At 42.3% G+C, this 20,943-nt stretch overlaps 8 protein-coding genes across 8 annotated transcripts; 4 read left to right on the forward strand and 4 right to left on the reverse strand.

Annotated features, from left to right (window-relative positions):
- Nucleotides 1-5: 5 nt before the first annotated feature.
- Nucleotides 6-1,744, forward strand: EAF01_009892 (uncharacterized protein). Its single transcript, XM_038918148.1, has 4 exons — nucleotides 6-443; nucleotides 496-795; nucleotides 857-1,174; nucleotides 1,229-1,744. The coding sequence occupies exons 1-4, from the start codon at nucleotides 311-313 to the stop codon at nucleotides 1,411-1,413; spliced, it is 936 nt and encodes a 311-aa protein (XP_038766118.1). The 5' UTR covers nucleotides 6-310; the 3' UTR covers nucleotides 1,414-1,744.
- Nucleotides 1,745-4,696: 2,952 nt separating this feature from the next.
- On the reverse strand, nucleotides 4,697-5,526 carry EAF01_009893 (uncharacterized protein; the record flags this gene model as incomplete). Its single annotated transcript, XM_038918149.1, has 2 exons — nucleotides 4,697-5,161; nucleotides 5,266-5,526. The coding sequence occupies 2 exons, from the start codon at nucleotides 5,524-5,526 to the stop codon at nucleotides 4,697-4,699; spliced, it is 726 nt and encodes a 241-aa protein (XP_038766119.1).
- Nucleotides 5,527-6,063: 537 nt separating this feature from the next.
- On the reverse strand, nucleotides 6,064-8,070 carry EAF01_009894 (uncharacterized protein). Its single transcript, XM_038918150.1, has 3 exons — nucleotides 7,616-8,070; nucleotides 6,760-7,523; nucleotides 6,064-6,657 (listed from the first exon to the last, which is right to left on the reverse strand). Exons 1-3 carry the CDS (start codon nucleotides 7,680-7,682, stop codon nucleotides 6,352-6,354), a joined length of 1,137 nt encoding a protein of 378 aa, XP_038766120.1. The 5' UTR covers nucleotides 7,683-8,070; the 3' UTR covers nucleotides 6,064-6,351.
- Nucleotides 8,071-8,386: 316 nt separating this feature from the next.
- EAF01_009895 (uncharacterized protein) lies at nucleotides 8,387-9,173 on the forward strand (the record flags this gene model as incomplete). Its single annotated transcript, XM_038918151.1, has 3 exons — nucleotides 8,387-8,616; nucleotides 8,689-9,087; nucleotides 9,155-9,173. 3 exons carry the CDS (start codon nucleotides 8,387-8,389, stop codon nucleotides 9,171-9,173), a joined length of 648 nt encoding a protein of 215 aa, XP_038766121.1.
- A 627-nt stretch (nucleotides 9,174-9,800) lies between these two features.
- EAF01_009896 (uncharacterized protein) lies at nucleotides 9,801-10,784 on the forward strand (the record flags this gene model as incomplete). Its single annotated transcript, XM_038918152.1, has 6 exons — nucleotides 9,801-9,834; nucleotides 9,894-9,939; nucleotides 9,997-10,011; nucleotides 10,079-10,113; nucleotides 10,175-10,415; nucleotides 10,466-10,784. The coding sequence occupies 6 exons, from the start codon at nucleotides 9,801-9,803 to the stop codon at nucleotides 10,782-10,784; spliced, it is 690 nt and encodes a 229-aa protein (XP_038766122.1).
- Nucleotides 10,785-12,208: 1,424 nt separating this feature from the next.
- On the forward strand, nucleotides 12,209-15,609 carry EAF01_009897 (uncharacterized protein). The gene is made up of 2 exons (XM_038918153.1): nucleotides 12,209-14,305; nucleotides 14,355-15,609. Exons 1-2 carry the CDS (start codon nucleotides 13,076-13,078, stop codon nucleotides 14,553-14,555), a joined length of 1,431 nt encoding a protein of 476 aa, XP_038766123.1. The 5' UTR covers nucleotides 12,209-13,075; the 3' UTR covers nucleotides 14,556-15,609.
- Nucleotides 15,610-16,681: 1,072 nt separating this feature from the next.
- Nucleotides 16,682-17,742, reverse strand: EAF01_009898 (uncharacterized protein; the record flags this gene model as incomplete). The annotated part of the gene is made up of 3 exons (XM_038918154.1): nucleotides 16,682-16,776; nucleotides 16,988-17,507; nucleotides 17,557-17,742. The coding sequence occupies 3 exons, from the start codon at nucleotides 17,740-17,742 to the stop codon at nucleotides 16,682-16,684; spliced, it is 801 nt and encodes a 266-aa protein (XP_038766124.1).
- Nucleotides 17,743-19,671: 1,929 nt separating this feature from the next.
- On the reverse strand, nucleotides 19,672-20,713 carry EAF01_009899 (uncharacterized protein; the record flags this gene model as incomplete). Its single annotated transcript, XM_038918155.1, has 3 exons — nucleotides 19,672-20,340; nucleotides 20,408-20,632; nucleotides 20,711-20,713. The coding sequence occupies 3 exons, from the start codon at nucleotides 20,711-20,713 to the stop codon at nucleotides 19,672-19,674; spliced, it is 897 nt and encodes a 298-aa protein (XP_038766125.1).
- Nucleotides 20,714-20,943: the final 230 nt, after the last annotated feature.

Raw genomic sequence — 20,943 nt, forward strand, 5'->3', positions numbered from 1 at the left:
ACCAAAAATTTATGTCAACATCTTTCGAGAACATCATTTCAAATTTCAATACAAATATGAATTCTCCATTTTTAATTACAGAACCCGCGATTTTCTAGTGATTCACTATCTATTGCCGCGCCTCAACGGTCTGGAATGTAAAACATCAAAACTTAAATTGTGTGTGGCATGCGACTCCGATTTATGGGATCAAAGAATGCGGGGAATCGTGATATCAACATTGATCAACGATCTTAAGGCTCATTGACCCTCGACCCCCCCTTAAATTAGATAGCAGCTTGATAACAGATGAAAAAGATTGCCACTTAAGATGCTACTCATCGCCCCAATATTCCAAGTCATACTTTTCTTATCGATCGCATCCTCCTTCGCTGTCTTAAATCCAGTTGGAAGTATCGGGTCCAAAGCGACCGCTCAAGATGGAGCATGCACCAAGTATGGCGGTAAAATCTTCCTCTTATCTCGTTCTCTCGTTCACATACTAAATAAAATAAGGTCTCTGTGTCCAGGCACCCTGTTGTAAAAACTCGGGCCTAACATGTCAACTAGACGGTTATGGTATCCATTTTTGCGAATATCAAGATGATGATGGGCCTCCGATTACCAGATCGACATTGGATACTTTCCATGAGATTCTTCGTACGTTTAGAGAAAAGGCCTCGATGGTTCTGAATACCCTCGCTCTTCAGTCTAAACATGAAGAGGTTGGTGAAGGTGTTGGTATGGAAATAGAGTTTTCTCTGAGATTAGGTGATGAAACGATTACTGCGAAGGAAACGTGTAGTGAAGCCAGCTGTATGTATTGTCCTTTCCAAAATTCAAACACTCTTATGAAAACTCATGACCGGAAAAATAGCGTCTTGCGATTTTCATCAAGGCGAACACTGTTGCCCCTCACTTGTCTGCTACCTGCCCCGAAGTTCAAGCATGGGGGAATGCCATCCGCCTTTTGATTCAAAGTCTGAAGATGAAGAAATTTTGGATGTATTGCGCAAACCATATCTGTCACCTAAACAGAACTTGAAATTCAACTTGAACTCGAATGTGGATGAAAGTCTTGAATCAGAAGAAGAGAAGAAAGAAGAAGCAAATAAGTGGGACTTTCTGAAAGTAATCGAAATGCCGCCTAGACTAGACGATATCACCAAATTGCCCAAGTGTAAACCAATGAACAGTAAGTTCTTTCTTCTTGCCTCTTCTTCAAATTTTGAAATTAAGAAGAAAACAGTGAAATGCAATCCCATAAGCGGTATCAGGGTTTGCTGTCCAGACTTGGACTGCATACAAGTAGGTCCCGCATATGAAGATTTCGAATGTAGGCAAGCTATGGAAACTCAGTACGCAAAGGAAATTACAGCATCCTTGTACAAGAAGAAAAATGGTGGTAAATCGCAGTGGTTTCTTGGTCGTTGAAAAGTCAGGAATCTGATTTGATCGGGGAAGGAATCAAGGGGGAGAAAGGAGAAAGTGAGAGGTCTAACGATGATGAACTTCTGTCTTTCTAAGTCTTTGAGGGGATAACATAGGCGAATAGGTGTAAAAGGGCATGGCAGGAAGGAATGCAGAGAATTCTGGTAATTGGTACTAGCGAATTGTGTGTCTTTTTTATTGGATTGAAGGAGATAGGGGTTTGGGATATCGATAGTTGGCTCTGGTCTTGAAAGAGAATTGGAGACTCATATTCTACCTAGAACTCTCTTGATCATTCCTACTATAACACAACAGTAAGAAATTCTTTTTTTGATGAATATTCATGAATTGAATCTGCTTGGCACATCGAATTGAGCGAGGAGTTAAGACTGGACTGGAATATCAACACTTTCCAGGCCACTGAAGTCAGTTCAACCATTGTAAACGTTCACTGTTCATTTGCTTTAAATTTCATTTATCATCTTCAGCAACAAAAGTATTCTGAAGCATTCACCCAAGTAGCAGCAAACTTATAAAAACTTTCCTCGCCCTCCAAAATCATAACTTCTCCATCGTTTCTACAACCAATTCTGTTCAGTAGTGGAATTGATATCTCCCCAGATAGCACCACACCAAGTCTGCCTCACAAACCAATTACTTGATTTCCACCTCAACGAAGACAATGTCTTCACCATCGAAGCCGCCAGCTGAGGAGATAACAACTCCTCCTCCTCCTCCAAAACCTAAGAATAAGCCGTTCTCTTCCCCAAACGAAATGGTCATACACAAACAAATCGCATGCGAACATTCGGAAGTCTAGGATCGGGCTTTCAATAGCCCATTTATCGAAGGACAGACACAAACTTACATTATTAAAGACGCAAACCCCGAGGAATTTCGATTATTGACACAATGAATTTACCGAGAGAAGTTCAACTTTTTTCATTCAGGAGAATTGGATGACAGCCACGGCGTCGATATCGATTCGAGGATCCAGTGTATAGTTGAAGATGGCATCGTGCTACACCTTTGGGTTTTGGCAGAAAAGTTTCTAATTCGCCGACTTCAAAATTATATTGTGCACAATCTTTGTAAAAAAGCGACCGCTTGTAGACAAATCATCCCAGCCCATTATGGATATGCCTATGAGAATACAGTTGAGGGTAGCGCTCTGCGTCGATTTGTGGTTGAGCAGAGTTGTTGGACCGCTAATATTTATGACGAGGATTTGAATGATTACCCCCGTGGAGATGCTGAGGGATATTGTGACAGTCCTTAAGGCACAATTACCTGCCAGTGTTAGGGCAAGGAAATTTTCTCAAATGACTGCGGAATACTATCTAGTTGAGGAGAATCCAACTACCGGTAAGCAGTTCTCTCTAACTTTTGATATCCTGGCTAATTGAACAATAGAATCCTGAATAGTATCCAGGATCGACAATTTTGCGAAGAATGGCTGCGAAGAGAGGTCTCTGGTCGGTTGACTAGACTCGGACGATGAACTATAAGCATCGCGCTCCGTGAAGGGTGCACACAGATTACTTCGATGCGGGAAATTGTTGAAGGGTATGTTCAGCTAAGAATTCGTTGTGTATACAGGCTCATATAGACTGATTGGAAGTGTGAGGAGAGATAACAGGTATTCTGTTGCTTGTTCATTGCGGCAACGCACCTGTCTGTCGACCATTAAAGTAAAGTCAAATTAAGAAAATGTTCTCTCTGTAATTTTCTCTGCTATATTTTGTGCAAAATTGCCCTGGTGATATTTCGATGAATGTTGCATAATCAAGATTGTGATGATACTTCCTCGTTTTCGAGGATTGCAGACGTTATGTTGTTTTATAAGTCTTTGGGCTATTACAACCACTTGGGTCAAAAACTTCATCTTGAATTTTGGCTAAAATAGCAACAAGGTAATATGCACCTTCTTTACTTCTCACAAATTAGAGCATATGTTGAATGTTCACCTCTTGAATTACCAGAATTCACACTCTTTAGCATTTTGACTTCCCAATGTGAAAAACACAACACATCGATTTTTCGGTGCGATTTATAGACACAAATTTAAATGTAGTAAGGAATCAGGGTTCTCTTTCTCGATAAGCTCTAGAAAACATTCAAGAGTTGAGTACTGGACTAAAGAGAACGAGAGGACACTATTTAACATGATCAAAATGAGGATGTATCTATTTTCTTAAAATAAAATAAAACTTAGCGAGCATACGATTATATTTGTACAAATCTACAAGATGCAGAACCTTCATTTTGGCTAAGAAAATAAGGAGGCGGGATGGGTCAGTTGGCTTACCTCGCTGTTAATTTAAAAGTAATTCATAATGCAGATGACTTCACAATGCCTTACTACCCATCCTACGAGATATAAATGCAGCTCAGGCGAATTAAATCCATCCCCAATTCTAAATGAATATAATTTTCAACGTAGATTTTTACTCAAAAACAAATATCTGCCTAGACGATTCTCAACCTGAGTGTTCAAGTCCCCAGCTAAGATAAAATAAACATCAATCCCTGGCCATGTACTTCTTCCTCATCTTCCACCCCCCATCCGCAATACACTCAAGACTATCCCTCTCCCGCATCAAGACTATTCTCCTTCTCTTAATCAAATTATCATGTATTACCTAACTAAACACACATCGATCTCACAGAGCGAAGCAAAGCTTTACACACCTAGGCAGGGATAGAAACATACTATTAACACAACATCACATCTCCTTTCCCCCCCAAATATTCCAACCCGAACTCACTCGTTTCTATCAAACACTTCATATCTCCAACTCCCAAGTCTTCTCCCAAATCTTCTCCTAAAACAAACAAGAAACCATAGGCAAGATCAGTTCTAGTCAATTGAACGCCACGCTCCCCTCACCCCCCTTTTATTTTCTCCATGTTCCACCCTAGCCGAATACACGCATTACTGACCCGTCTAGTCATTGTCAAGAAAGAAAATTTATTATTATCACTTCCACAGCGAATGGAGAAATCGCATGTGTACTAGAACAGAAATAGTTAAGATACATTCTGGTCTGTGACTTATCAAATCCATCGAGCAAGTAGCTCCATTCTCCTGTATCATGGGGTATATTCTTCCAAGCTCCGACTAAAAGCAATTGCCAAATTGGTTCCACTACGCCTGATCTCATGTTTGTATCCGTTTCCCAAGGCAAATACAGAACTCCAAACACCGCGCTGAAGCGAAACAGCCTTCTCGTACCTTGCCTCCACTCGCCTTTGTCCGTGCCAAAATCCCAATCAAATACACATCCTAAAACATTAAACCCGCAGCCCCTACAGCCACAACTCCCATCAAGACACCCCACCTCAATTCTCCTTCTCTCCCCTTCCACCCCACCACACTACCTCCCGCAATACTACTCCCGGCACTCGTAACTCCACTCTCCACCGTATCGCTCGCTTCCCCTTTAACCTGCTCTTTCACATTATCTCTGAAAAACTCCTCTTTATCCCCCTTTCCCCCATTTACTACATTCCCCGCGGGCCAATACTCACACACTACATACCATCCCGGCGTGTCATTTTCTCCTGCACAATTGGTGCGCGCGCAACCGACAGATGTGGTATTTGACCAGACTAATTGTGTAAAGTGACCTGTATCTTCGCTAAAACCTGGAGAGGAGTACGAATATTTGAGGCGTTCGAGGCCCCAGGCATCGACGGAGGAGGTCGCATTGGAATAGCCGGCTGCTAGATTTTCGCCTGTCGGTCCGCCCTGTTGATGAGTATTAGTTTGTTGTTACTAGTCTGAAAGGTTGACTTTGCAGACTTTCTAACTTGGGAAAGGGATGCGAGATAGAAAAGAAGGACTTGACGTACAGAATGTTTAAAGACGCAACCTTTGGACCAATCCTTCGCAAACTGCGCACTGGTATCATTCCACTCCAAGTTACTAACATTTTGTTCTCCCCGATAGAAATTATGCGCCGCGATCATATCGGATTGGAATTGAGAATCGGAGGTATATGATGTAGAAGTTGGTTGAGAAGCTGCCGATTCCGTGACTGTTTTAACAGTTGTGGTTCTTGCAGTTGCCAGAGGTAACAGGAGAAGGAGATTTATGGGTACGCGAATAAGCATTGTGAGATGTGGTTTTGTAATGGGCTTGTAAAAGTGATTCTATGTAAACCAGAGTACTCGTATATAGACAAACTAACTTTATGGTGGCAGCAAGAGGTATTCCGTTGTAGCAGAATATACAAATACAGATAGCAAATGCCCTGGTGTCATAAACAAGAAATGTCGTGAGATGAAAGTGAGCTGAAGTCTGTGGTCATCGACATCATACACATCTCATCCCGAGTCCCATAAGTCCTCGCATATATACTCTTACTTGTGATTGGAACCCAATGTTCATCAGTCCTAGAACACCGAGCTTGGAAAGTGTAAACCAAGGACAAAAAAAGTAGCAAATGACCAGCATTGCCTCGCCGGTGTACAAAGAAAAGATCCGGAGAACCCTTGGCCATCCATTCACCTTTTTACTTTTGATTCCCGACTCCACCAACCTTGCAAGCAACCTCCACTCAATAAAGAGGCCCCCATCTCACATCGTTTCGTTATATTAATCATGTTGTGCTGGTCCGAAATGAATGGATGATTTTCATTCATGTACTTGTTTCTTGATTTCGTGTCTCGCGAAGCATGGTTGGCTGTGAAGAGGAGAAATAATAAGAAAGATCCAGACCAAATGACTAAGCGAGAAAAACGGGCGCTTGGGGGCTATGACGTAATACCGCTATTCAATTGATTGCACGAGATCCGGGGAAGAAGTTTTAATTCTTAAAGGTCCGCACTTTAAATTCTATTGAGAGATAGATAGTATAATTTGTTAATGCCCAGCCACTAAACGCCGTACCGTTCTTTTTATTTTTAGATTTATTTCAATGGAAACCTCTTTAAAATCTATGGCAATCTATCCACATTTCCATTCAAACCATTGGTATCATTTGCCTCTGTAGTGAAGTCCTTGACATCCAATTTTTCGACAATCTTGTTCCAGCCAAATGTATCCTTAAGCTTTCCTGCTTGGATGCCCTTAAGGGTGCTGAGAAGCTTCTCGCAGATAGCACCGGGTTCTTCGGAGGATGAAGGGATATATTCTGTAGTTTTGTTATCGGAGTAACGGGTAATGGAGCGAATTGGGACGAGAGCAGCGGCAGTTCCGGCGGCCATTACTTCGGTGAAATTGGGCAGTTCTTCGTATTTAATCTAGGAAGATGACAGTTAGAATAGGTTGAATACGAAATCGAGGCTATGAAATGGATGGGACATGGAAAATTCCCGAAGCAAAAGAGGGGGAAATTGACTAACCGAACGAACTTCCGTCTTCCATCCAAGACTCTTTCCAATTTCCAAAATACTATCAGAAGTTACACTAGCAATAACATTCTTACTATCCGGTACCACCAATGTAATGGAATCCCCCTCTTTCTTCGCGCCAATGAACCCACTTGTAGAAAATTCGTCGATTTCGCTACGCGTTTGACTATCCAAATGCAATGTTATACCATATCCCTCGTTTCTGGCTTTATCACTCCATCTCAACACTGGCGCGTAGTTTCCTCCCACTTTTGCGCTTCCAGTTCCATGTGGTGCAGAACGATCGAACTCCTCGAGGATCAAGCACTTAACTGGGTGTACACCATGGTAAACACCCACTGGGAGGACATAGACACAGAAAGTATATTCCTCTGGGGGACTCAATCCCAATTGAGCACTGGAACCAAAGATCAAAGGTCGGATATACATGGCAGCGCCCGTTTCATGAGGTGGTACATATTCTGCATTCAAAGAGACAGCAGCGTGTACACAGTCCATGAAGACATTCCCAGGAACGGGAGGAATGGAGATAAATTCTGCAGAGTGGGCTAGACGGGCGGCATTCTTGGTAGGGCGAAAAATGGTAATGGAGGAGTCTCCGGGAGTGCGGAAAGCTTTCATGCCTTCGTATGCTTGTTGGCCATAATTGAGAGCGGGGGACATGCCATGAAGACGGAGGTAGGGATCGGTAATGAACTTTGGAGGTGTCCATTGGCCGGTTTTAACTGAGTAGTGGGATTCGATATGACCATTAACTGAAGGAAGAATTAGCGTTTTGTGGACGAAACTTCTGACAGCAGTCAATTGAGTAACAACAGGAAAGCTAGGAGAGAGAAATTGATATTACCTTCACGGAATTTGAAGCCAATATCACTCCAGTCGATTGTGCTAACAGGGGGTGGGGGGAAAGCCATATTGATTTGCAAAGAAAGATATGATAAGAATTGCTTCGAAAGTCAGGATATCCAATTATTTAGAGATAGCAAAGCAAGTATTTAAGATCGTGGAGGATTTAAGACTGTTAATAATTAATAAGTCTTTGAATGTTTCCACGGAGATGTAGTAAATACAGCACAGTCAGCTAGCACAAAAAATATTTCATGTTTCCGAGCTCGGAGAACGCGGGGCAGAAATGACGGAAGGGGAGGAATGATGCTCCGAAGTGTACGATGTACCTGGGATGGAGAAAAGGAAATGTTACAGCTTTACTCGTAAAGCCAATTAAAATACGATTTTGAATGGATATGAAACAATCAAATGGAACGAATAATAAGAGTCTTGGAATTAATTTATTCGAGGGACGGTGATTGCTAAAATAAGGAATTATCACGCTACACATGTACCTAAGTAGGTAGGTAGTTTGGATGAATTTATCGAATGTTCGGAATTAGTTTCCTTCTCACTCATTTTCTCAACTAATAAACTTTAATATTCATTGCTTTGAATTAATGCTTCTCTTTTTCCTTTGTTGCTGACATCTCAAACAACGCTACGAAGCATTCATCGAAACATTCGGAGCCGAGTTCAATTCCAGAAGTTGGCCCTTCTTCTGCACCGTTAGCCAGTCACATCACGATCATCAGTACGAATAATAATTCCCTTCCGGTCACAATACAGCATGGCTCGAAAGCCGCACTTTACTCTTGCAGGAATAGCTCTAGCAGGTTTCCTATGCATCTTCTTCGTGCTCACATTTCGCAACCAAAATCATGGAACGAGAGCTGTAGATTATGGCACAGATAACGATTATAACGTTGAATTCCCTCTGGATAAAACACCAATTCTCGTCGATGACAATCTTCTTCATGGAGCAGCCACTGCCCCTAAGCTGGAAAATGCTACTTTAAAGTATGTCACCTATCTGCACCATGCGGTTGGAATGATTTTATCTTTGTACTTATTAATATGCTCGCCTTTTAGAGCGGAACTCGGCCACGCAGCCTGGAAAGTTCTACACACGATGATGGCCAAATTTCCCGATAAGCCTACAGAAGAAGACAGCTCCGCTTTAAAATCCTACATCCATTTATTTGCGCGCCTCTATCCATGTGGCGACTGTGCGCGACATTTCCAAGGGCTATTGAAGAAATATCCACCTCAGGTGGCAACGAGGAGCACGGCAGCAGCGTGGGCATGTCATGTTCATAACGAAGTCAACAAGCGTTTGAAGAAGGAGATATTCGACTGCAGTAAGATTGGAGACTTCTACGACTGTGGATGTGCCGAGGATGGCGAGCCGGGGAAAGCTGGCGAGGCAAAGACACAGGTTAAGAAGGGGGAGGGAGAGGGTTTCACGCCATTAGAACTGGATAAGGAAGGGTAGGGCTTCCTTTGAGCTTAGGCGTCTTATTAAGGAGATGATATGATGCTAATACAAAGGGTGTAGGTTGACTCGGGGAGGTTAAAGCATTTGGCATTAAGCATTGATTGAGGAAAGGAACTGCTCGTCTGGCACATAGCAAGTTTATCTGATTCTAATTCGCAAGAACAAGAAAGAGCTTGCCTCAGGTCTCTCATAACTATGAGGTTACAAGACCATGTATAATTAGGAATCAAGGTCAGGAACTTATCGAAAGAGGGCGTTGATTAGATTTTGGAGTATTGGTGGTATTGTTATCTGAATTGGAATAGGCGGGGGATGTTTCAATATGCTACGCCTGGCATCCATTTGTATAAATTGTAAATAGCATTTAGTTCGTAAATATTTATTTCTTCACTCGAAACTTTCACTGCTAGGTATGTATTCAAGAAGACTAGGTGCACGCTAGCTCTCAACTTATAAAGCCTAAGAAACCTCACCGGGAGCAGCCATAAGAAACGGGAATAACCGCCCAAGCTCAAAGCATTATCACCACGTGATCTACCTCACCTTCGCGCTTGCTTGCCTTGCCTCGCGTCTAAGGTCTGCCTGTTCGAGAGCTTCAAACTGGTAGCTCATCTTCCACCCCAACGAACATAACGATTGACGATTCGCATTTGTTTTTTTTTCTACATATCCCAAATTTAAGAAGCCCAATATTAAAACTTTCAAGATGGAGTTTGGAAACACAGGAATGTTGAATGAAGGTATTTGGGTATCCAACTCAGCTACCAGTGATGTTAAAGCTAACGGGAGCTTCTTGAAGATGGTATTCATGTGGATATGGACCGTTTGAAGAAGGGAGAAGTCAAGTAAGATACCTCCGTAGCCTGGCCCTACATTTTGAGCTTTACTGATTGATATGATAGCTTAGGAACCTCCATGTAAGAAGCCTAGAGACCACGATAACCATTATTTTTGGTTCGAGGTCAGCGTTGACAATAATTTTAGTATGGCCATAAACTTTAAGGATGGTGTCATTCTGGGTCAGTTCTTTTGGGTCACAATCTGCGGGGTATAAGAGTTACTGATGGATTTACTGGACAGGTGCGGACAGTAGAACAACGACCGGCTCATATATCGCAAATCGAGTTACAGACAAGCTCACCCAAGTACATGATACAATCTGGTGTTGTCGATCAGGTTCTGCGGCTGATACTCAAGCCGTTGCGGATATTGTTCATTATCAGTTGGGAATGTATGGGGTTTTGAATGGCAAAACACCAACCACACAAACGGCTGCTGCTATGTTCCAGGAACTTTGCTACGATAACAAGGATCAATTGAGGTATGAATGATGTTCAACTCCGCGCGTTTCTTGTTCTAATTCGAATTTAGTGCTGGTTTGATTATTGCTGGTTGGGATGAGCGACACGGAGGTCAAGTCTACTCAATACCATTAGGAGGATCGTTACACAAGCAATCTTATGCTATTGGAGGTTCCGGCTCAACATATATCTACGGATACTGTGATGCAAACTGGAAGGAAGGTATGGAGGAGGCTGATGCTGTCGACTTTGTTAAGGGCGCATTGCAAGAAGCCATCAAATGGGATGGGAGTTCCGGAGGTGTCATTAGAATGGTGGTTTTGACGGCAAAGGGAGCAAACAGGCATCTTTACTTGCCAGACACGAATTATACCGTCCGTCATCAATAGATGATGAATCAATGTACGAATAGAACCAGACCATAATACCACGGAGTTTACGCAATTGGTTAATTTGCAAGGTTTCATAACGGCCAATCCAGGGAAATTTGCCTTTTAACTGAAGCGGTGAGATTAAGAATAGGAAGCTTTTTAAGTGTGGCTTTCATTCCGAATTTTAATCGCATCACATTTCTTGGAGGAGTCTGATTTGATACTTTTGAGTGCTACGACATGTGTGATTGTTATAGGTTACGGGGCACTTTTAAATGAAGATTCAGTAGGGTTTCCTTTATGCTTCTGATGACATGAAATTAAGGGTATCTCGGTGTGTTGAGTTGTGGATGGGTATGGTATACGTATGGTTTGGTTACTCTTGATATGAATTTGAAGGGGATACAAGCGTTAATTCCAATGACTCCTTTGAGATTTCAAGTGCGATACCGGTGTAGGATTATAATACCAGAGTAAATGTACGAGTATAGGTGCGTATCTATATAGGTACACATCTACATGGATACCTAATAAGTACGAGGAATTTGAAAGCGAAAAGTAATTGGGGTAGACGGAAGATAATAAGATAGAGTCTATCTAATAGAAGTGACTCCTGACAAAAGATGTATCAAGTTGAGTATGTAGGCATGAACTCTTCCTAGGGCCGGGGAGATATTTGTATATGGAATATAAATGGAATTTAATATGATAGATCTGCTGTACTGGATATCAGGTATCTTGTCGATGGATTATGGAGATCTATTTAGTTCTACCTACCTGCGTTTGCCTTTTCTTTTAGTGGCTTATTACTTTGTGTTTGAGTTGTTAACTACTACCTACCTAGATCGATTCCCGAGAGATTGCTGGATGAAGGAGCTGGCTAGTACTTTGATGATAATTATTATAGTGTAGATGATCGATATAGACACTAGTAGTAACCTTAGGTAGAGATTGATTCATTCAGACTACTAACTCGTACCTACTAGGTGATTGTATCATCTATCAAGTTGTTAGGTATCATTCATCCTCCATCATCCCACACTCTTCCTTCTCTTTCTTTTCTTCACCTTCCTTTCTTCAACATCCATCTATTTACTTGTTACTCGTTTACGATGTATGTATTTATGAGATATGAATCCCCAGTATCTTTCTTTGAATGATGACTACCTGAGGCAATACTCCATCTTCCCTCTACCTCGTAAATTCAGGGTTCTCACAGATGTCCAACTTTTCGTCATAGGTAACTTATTGGAACTTCTTTACTAGGGAACTGAACTGCAGTCGGCCAGTGTTCGGCCAGTGGTAGTGAATCGATTGTACCACACCCAGCGCCCCTCTCCACATCTTCTTTCAACCCGACAGCCCAGCCGCCCCAGTCAGTACATATAGTATATAGTACGAAGTACATACCTGCATACCTGCATACCCAGTATCTTCTACCCAGTCAGTACCCATCAATCAACCACCCTCTCCCGTACAAATCTCTTTTCCATAATTCACGTCCCTCAAATAATAATTATAATAATAATAAAAATCCCCCATCAACTTATCAACTGATTTAATCCTCTCTCTCGCCCTCTCGCCCTCTCTCCATCTACACTTACTTGTCACTTTACTCAACTTCTCTTAATACAACCATTCAAATATCCACATTTTTCTTTCGCGTTGGAGAACATTGTCCTCTTTTCTCCAATAATCGTTGTCTTGTTTTCATAAGGAATGCTGCAGGTAAGTCTTTTCTTAATCCTCTTTATACCTGCGCCTATATGGTGCATGCCCATTCAAGTCATCAATCAGTGCCCAGTGTGTTGTGTGTGTGCGTGTGTGTGTATGTGTGTGTGTGTGTATCCGTTTGTTTTGTTATATTGGAAGCTCTTGTTACCCCCACGAAAGATTGATAAAATGGCGATGAGTTTGTGGTCGCAATCTCACAATTCATAAACAATCTTCGAGACATGGAAGTTTGCATCAGAATATAGTCGGCAGAGGTTCAGAGAGTCAGGAAGGATTGTTTGGATGTTGGCTTGTTCATTTACCTTTTCATTCGGTACCTACTAGGTAGTTAAAGACCGATCGATAGGCAAAAGTACCTTCACGATAAGACTTTCTGAACCTTCTGGCCATCCTAGCCACCCTACATCAACAGCAAGGACTCAGTCGGCGCTCACGTCTTTGCAAAGAAGACGTTTTACTCATTATTATATTCTCTCTTGTCTCAACATTGTTCCAGCCATCGCAGATTTGGGAGAGAACAAAAAAGCTAATCGCAACGACTGATCAGGTTTTCACGACCATTACATTCACTTGATATGGCTGCGGTGATTGATTTTGTGTCAGATTCATCACGCTTCCACCCTCATACAATGATACCCGCTGCAGGGCATCATGGTTCTTCAGAGGATTCACCATATCGACAACCTTCCCGGTCGAGAGTCGAGCCTCCACCAAGTCCGAACCCCCACCCCACATCAGTAGTCGATGGTACCCCTCCTCCAAGCGCAAATATGCAAGCCAGATATGGTGACTCTCATGATGTAGACCACCGCACAAGAGTTAAACCTGAGCCCCATATCAAGTCCGAACCTTTCTCTCCTCCTTCGAGTTCCAGTCCACGCTCAAACTCAAATTCACATACACAACAATTTACGAGTCAACAAAATTTCCCCCCATCTTCAGCGCCTCATGCACGAGCCGAGCATTCGCATACCTTGAGCACCGATTCTCCTTCGAGGCCTCGAATGACTTCTGGGACATCTGAGCGGACGATCCCAAGATCAGCAAAGTCTCTCGACGATGTACAGAGTTATGGTGGTAACACGATCAAAGTTAGAGATTTGGCACATATCGAAAGTTTCGCCAGCCCAGAATTCCTCTCATCTAGAGGCCAAATTGGAGGTTCACGCACAGCAGACGAGCCTGGATTAAAATACGAGATCAGTGGTATGCCCATTACAGATATTATTGAAATGGTAGCCGGACTTTTGACCAAAATCACCACCACAAACGATCGTCAACATGAAACTCTACAAAGGTCCATTCCATCTGCCGAAAATACAGCCAATCTTACTGGACTCTCCTCGAGCGTACTCGCATTTCACGGAAAGAATGTGCCTAGCATTACCATTTTGAGTTATTTAACTAGAATACACAAATACTGCCCAACAACATACGAGGTGTTCTTGAGTTTGTTAGTCTACTTTGATAGAATGACGGAGAGAGTTAATGCGGAACCCATAAATGCCATGCGACAAGAAGCCATGGATCTAGATGGTTCTCGACCTTCGTCTACTTATTCTGCAGAGGGTTCTGATTTGGCGGATACCCCACCAGGAGCTAGAAGTGTTCCTGAGCTCAAATCCGAGTTTGAAAATGCTCAATACTCTCATTCACAGGACCCTGAGCCTGGATTGGCTCAGTTCCCTCTCTCTCATTTCTTTGTAGTTGACAGTTTTAACATTCATCGTTTGGTCATTGCTGGTGTTACTTGTGCCAGCAAATTCTTCTCTGATGTTTTTTACACAAACTCTAGATACGCCAAGGTAAATTTTACCATGAATTACGTCCTTCCTGATGCTAACGTTTGTCTAGGTTGGTGGATTACCGTTGAATGAATTGAACCACTTGGAGCTTCAGTTTCTATTGTTAAACGACTTTCGATTATCTGTTCCCGTTGAAGTATTAGAGGCTTATGGCACGATGCTTGTGGATTTTTATGCTCGAGAGATTGTTGATCAAAAACGAGCAAGCGGTATGACAGATATGGCATATAAACAAGAAACAGCATCTTGAGATGACAACGGTACTCATGTTTTCGAATGTAAGAAAACCACGAAATATTTCTTCTTCCTATGTCCATGATTGTCTGTGAGTACAACAGATGTTGGTTATGTTAAGACAAATGGATGATAACGGCGCTCAATAATGATGATGATCATGATTTTTCAGCGAGATAGACTTTCTTCCACTTTTGTATGCGAGGTCAACGGCTTCTCTCCTTTCTATACCTCGTATTTGAGACGGATATGGTTTTGGAGCAATCGATCATAAAAGATACCCTTCTTCTTTTACTCTCTCTTAATAACACTTCGCAAAGACTATAAGATCTTGAGTTGGTTCTATCAAGTAGCAAATGCTTTCTCTTTTTTTGATAGCCTGATTTTCTTGCGGGTGCAGTCACTCTAGGATGACATGGGATGATGTTAGATTTTACATGTTTCTTTCTTTTCCATTTAGGAGGACTTCATTATAGACGGAAAGACACAAATGTGCAGCAGATGTATGGTTGAGTAGTATTATATCAATGCACTCTCTTGAGAGACGGAGAAAGATGGCCAGAGGAGCATAGCTGATTTGGATTGGAGTTGATAACTATCAAGTGTGGCTTTGGTTGCTGGAAGATGGGGCAGATGGATTTCAAGATTTGAAGGGATGGAACAGGAAAGCAGAACAGAACGGGGTAGAGCAGAAGCTATGATATGAGTTATGACGATTACACACGTTGGAGATGGATGGTGAATGGATGGATGGATGGTTGGGGATATGAAATTGGGGGGACATGAAATTATAGATGGAAGTAAGAAAGGATGGATGGATGGATGGCGTTGGTGGAGTAATTAGTCGGCGATTAGCGCTTTATTTGTGTGTGTGTCTCTTTCTTATACTTTTTTTTATTAGGTAGCTTTTTCTTTTTCTTTTTTGTTTTCTCTTTTCTTTTCTCCTTTTCTTCTTCTTTAGGTGTGTAGGGTAAGGGGTATGTAGTTTGAAGAGTGAGGTGATGTGGTGTGGTGTGGTGAGAATTGAATGGATTGATTGATTTGATCAATTTGATTTGGATTGGATTGAATGTGTTTGTGATGTATGATATGTGATGTGTGTAGAGTATCATGTGTAGTGTATGCAAATTGTGTTTGATATTGATGTTTATATTAATGTTTATATTAATGTTTATATTGATATCGAATCAATATTTCTCGGCACGGCTACATGGAATGAGTGGTTGCTTGATATATTGAGATGTGTTGTGCGAGTAGATTAGAGGAATTTTTTGAAGAGAGTAGGGAAGATGGGGAATAGAGGGATGAGGGAGGGAAGATGGGAAGAATGGGGAGAAATTAAGGGAGGTCTGAGGGAAATGAAGGAGGGGAGTGGGGGGGGGGGAGGGGGAGGAGGGTGGAGGAGGGAGGGAGGGAAATTTAGTATATATTTGCTACTTATTGTTTGTGTGGTTATGTGTGTATGTGTATGTGTATATAGTTGGTTATGATTTATGACTATGATTATGATTATGAAAAATAAAGGAGGTGTGAGGCTGAGGTGTGGAGTTGTGGAATTGGAATTGGAATTGGATCTGAACGGAGAAGGGCGGAGCTTAGATTGATGGGTTGGTATAGATGTAGATGTAGATGGGGAAGGATGAATTGGCGGAGAGATAGAAAGGTGTATATGTAGGTGTGGGTATAGGTAGGTGTGTAGGCTTACATGGAATTTGAATGGGTGGTGAGGGGAGGGTGTTGAGGGTGGATGTAGATAAGATGTAGATGTAGATATATGGCTATTAGCTTTATAATCTCAATACCTCATCTAACTATTGAGTATGTGTATGTGTATGTATGTACATATGTGTTTAGAATAGATTTGAAAGGTGAGTAAGAGAGATGAATGAATCAATGAGTTATATATGTATATACACCGACGAGAAAGGAAGTAAATAAGAGAAAGAATAACATATATAAACACCATCATCAACCCAGGCTGTAGCGCACAGATTTCCCCAAACTTCAAACCCATCCGATTGGGTATTCTCACGGTATTCTCATGGTATCCTTAGATCTCGGTAGGAATATCATATCTCCAATCTCCAATCTCCAATCCCTCAACCAACCCACCTTCCAAAAGAATTAAAGAAAAAAAATAATTCAATAATACGCAAACCGAATTGGCGGATCAACAAATCCATAGCCTCGATAAGTTTTGATCATGGTGAGAGAGATGATGTCGGCATTGTGCCAGTCTATTGTGGGGGGTTAGTTAGTTTGGGGTTGAGATTGAGGGGAGAGGAGGATGATGAGTTAGATTGAAGGTATAGGGAGGGGGGTAGAGGTAGAAAAGAGAAAATTGTGAAAAGGGGAGGGAGGAGAAATGGGGAGATGAAATATACACACCCTCTGTTTACCCAAATACTCAAAAAAAAAAAAAAAAAACTAAGAAGAAAAAAAACTCACAATCCCCCGTCAACCCATGCAAAAACTCTCCATGCGAAATAACCAAAATCTCCACATCCCCCTCCTTCTTCTCCAACCTCTCCCTCCCCAACTCCCACAACCTCTCTAAAACCCTCACACTCCTCTCCCTCTGCTCCCTACTCCTCCTCCATCTCCCTCCCACATACCCCCCATCCCTCTCCCTATTCCTCTCCCACCCCTCATTCACCCTCTCAAAATCAATCTCAAACCCCATCTTCACACCCTCATGCTTCCTCTTCAGTTCCCCTATCGGCGTCCCCGTACAATTGGGCACGGAGCCGTATTCGCGCAGCTCGGGGTCGACGGTAATGGGGATGCGGGTGCGGGGGAGAGAGAGCAGCGCGGTTTGCAGAGTGCGTCGGAGAGGGGAACAGAGGATGTGCTGGGGTTTGAGACGGGAAAATTGCGTGCGCAGAGTGAGACATTGGGATTTGCCGTGGGGGGTGAGGAGGGGATCGGTGAGGTTCCCTGCACCGGGCGTGCGTAGGTTGTTGTAACCCTGGGTGTTGTTAGGGTTGGATAGGGAGATGGGGAGGGGAGATACATACTTCGGCGTGACGAACGAAATGTATGATTATTCTTCCAGGACGGGGTTTTGGTTTTGATTTGGATTTAGGTTTAGGCGGAGAAGGCGGAGGAGGAGCCGTTTTCTTCGGAGCAGGTTGATGTTTCGAGTTAACACCACCCCGTTGAGATGTCGGGGGAGGAGATGATTTTCGCGACCAGAAACCCATGATTTGTTCTTTTCAATTCAACTTCTTGCCTTTGCTTAAAAGTTAGGAGCTGATAGATAAAATTAAGGATTGATGATGTCAAAAATCGAAGCGATATAAGCCTTGAAAGTGCAACTTCCAAATCCCCGTGTACGATTCGGAGGAAGAAGTTAGAGCTAGAGCTAGAGCTAGAGCTAGATTCTTGAGCTTTAGTTCGTATATAGCATGCTTAAATCTATCTATAGATATACAATGAATGAAGATATAAATACAACACAAGATATCCCCACAGGAGAAGAATTCGGAAGAACTCATGGAGTCATCCCCGCAGAGAAAGCCAGCCACACAAAACGAAAGGCGATAGATACTACCAGGTACTCCGTAACGAGTGGCTAGCTAGCCATATAGGTAAGTAATACCAAGGAGATAGACAGATTTCTGCCCAACGAGTTAGCCACTTGTATAGCAGACTAGGGGTTGGAAATTCCCGAAGTGTATGAGTAGTAGGTGATGATCCATCATGGGTTAGGATGCTAGGACTAATTTTCCTGTGGTTATGGATACACGTGAAGAGAAGAGTATTTATTTTTTTAGGAAGTTTTGGGAGGAAGGATTGGGAGAGCGGGGGGGAAGTGGCCACGGAGGCGTGCGTGTGGTGAGCGATGGATGGGATGGGTCTTGAGATGGGTCGGAGGGAAAATTGAAAATTGAGAAGGGAAGACAAACTATTTTCTACTTGATTGATTAATCATGTGGAAAACTTGCAGATACTGCTTCTTCTTGATATGTGAGATGCATTCTAGATATCTGATCAAATCTAATCTAGATCCTCTAACGAAAATCATCCCCGAAGAATCCACAATCTCTCTCATCCGCACACGAGGATCAACCCGAACTTTCTCACCAGTTTTCACCGGGTACCAATCGCTCGGTCTTCAAAACGGCCATTTGACTCACTAATTATAGAGACAATGAACGACGAAACTATCAGCCAAATGCGGAGAGCCTTCCAGCTACCCAGCTCTTCTCCAGGGGATATACGAATCAACCATGAGTATGTGGATCCCTCGCCGCCGCCATTATCATTTAAATCTCATAGGAATATCATTCCAGGATTAATGACTACAATTATGGCAATTAAAATACTAAATGAATGGATGGCGACTTGATAATTGGTCACCACGAAATGAAAAAGTGGGAGAAAAGTCAGGGGCCAGTACAGGGAGGCGCTGTCCCGTAAGTTACTGCACTGTGACTTTGTTCCATTTCTCAGATATATTTTGGCGACTGGGATTTCTAGAAGATTTTATGGAAAAGGAGCTCCTGGCTTTGAATGAGATTGTGAGAAGTGTACAACTAATAAGATGATGAAGCGGAATTTTGTTGCATATCATAAAACCAACGAGATTTCTCCACCACTGTCATCTAAGACCAGAAGCTAATTGAAAGTGTAAATCGCCTCCTCAAGAACATCCAATAAATAACGTTCGAAGATTTTCTTACAAATCTGAAAAATGGTAAAGTTTGTCTAACACTGTATACTGGAGCTAAATGGTAGAGGGATGGTAACTGTCAACTCTTTTCGGCCGCTTAGAACTTTCCAGCGTCAGACTGACTTGTCTGCAACGAATCACGTAACCTCGTTTGAAGAAAGCAGTAGAATAGAATATACCACCTTTGTACACTCGTTACTGTGACCAAAAATTGTAATCATGGAGGTATATCTTATTTGAAGCGGGTAACCCAGGTAACTCAGCAAAGTTATAAAATAGCACAAGCCAAAGTATTCACCAAATCCAATAGTCAAAATAATTAAGAAACTCAGATCAAGGGCGTAAAATGCATCATTAGAGTATCATATGCTGTGATCAAGCTCAAAACCTCTTGAGCCATGTAAAATGTGAAGGCAGGTGTTGATACAGAGGGGTTCTCACACATATACTTCTTCGACTATTCCTCCATCTTATCTCCTTCAGCCGCTGTCTCAGCTGGTTTCTCTTCTTCTTCATCATCATCACCCTCCAAAGCCTTCTTCGCTAATTTCTCTGCTTCCTCAAGGATATCCTTGGGTACTTCCTCATGTCTTCCCTTTGTTGGCCCATCAAGGTTGCTAATCCAAGTCATCTCAAGCTCAAATTCCTTATCTTTATTGTCATCATGCGCAACATAGATAATTCGTGCAGCCTCCTTAACACCATCTAATAAACTCAGATTGCCAGCTGCAAGATCCAACTTTTCCAATTCGGCCTTTGCGACTTGACGTCCTTTACCGGTAGCAGCTCCATAGTAACCCCAGTATAACCCACTTGGTTCAATCATGTAAAGACCAGGTCCACCATATTTCTTGCCCTCAACCTTTCCTCCAGAACCAATGACTGGTCCACTTCCTACTTGTCCATCAACTGGTAATTCTTGTTCAGAATCATAACCTGCGACGATTGCAGTTATACCGAATGGTCGTACGGATGAATAGAGAGTATATGCTTGAAGATAACCACCCATTCGACTAGCCAAATCTGCGGTTGTAATTGGAGTTTTGTAAACGTTACGCCAGCTTGCAGCTTCATCGCGGGCACGGGAAACAAAATGTCTACCATCTGGTACTAATCCTGAAGATACCTATGAAAGGATCATTAGCCATTTTATCACTTCAAAATGACCATCCAAGTAGCAGGATTGTACATACAGCACCCATATGTCTATCGATTGTCGCAATACGTTTGTTGGCTCCAGCCTTTAGGAGCTTGCTGGTAATGACCTTCTCAACTGCAAGCACAACACCATCTTTACATTTGATTCCAACCGAAGTTCCACCATTTTCAACTGCCTTTACTGCATATTCGACTTGAAAGTTTCGACCATCAGGGGAAAAGACGGAATTCGAAAGATCATAACCTGTACCTATCGAAGTCTAATATAGGGCAGGAAGTTAGCTTCAGAAGCTCATTTATGTGATCCAAACTGCCAATTTGGATAAATTAAAGCTTACCATGGTTTCAAGATTTTGATGGAAGATATTCGGGAGCTTTAGAGACAAATAATTGAGACGGGGTGGTGAAATTTGAGGGAGATTTGTTAATGAAGCTCTGTAGATTCCGTATATTTAGAGCTCCAGGCCACCACGAAACGCGTTTAGGTTGGAGGGCGGCTCTTAGCGTCATCTTTGGAATTGAAGCCTTAATAGTGAGGTGTCAAGTAAGGTATCAAGATATTTATAAGATT

Source organism: Botrytis porri, assembly GCF_014898465.1.
Source record: "Botrytis porri strain MUCL 3234 chromosome Unknown BPOR_015, whole genome shotgun sequence".
NCBI classification, from domain to species: domain Eukaryota; kingdom Fungi; phylum Ascomycota; class Leotiomycetes; order Helotiales; family Sclerotiniaceae; genus Botrytis; species Botrytis porri.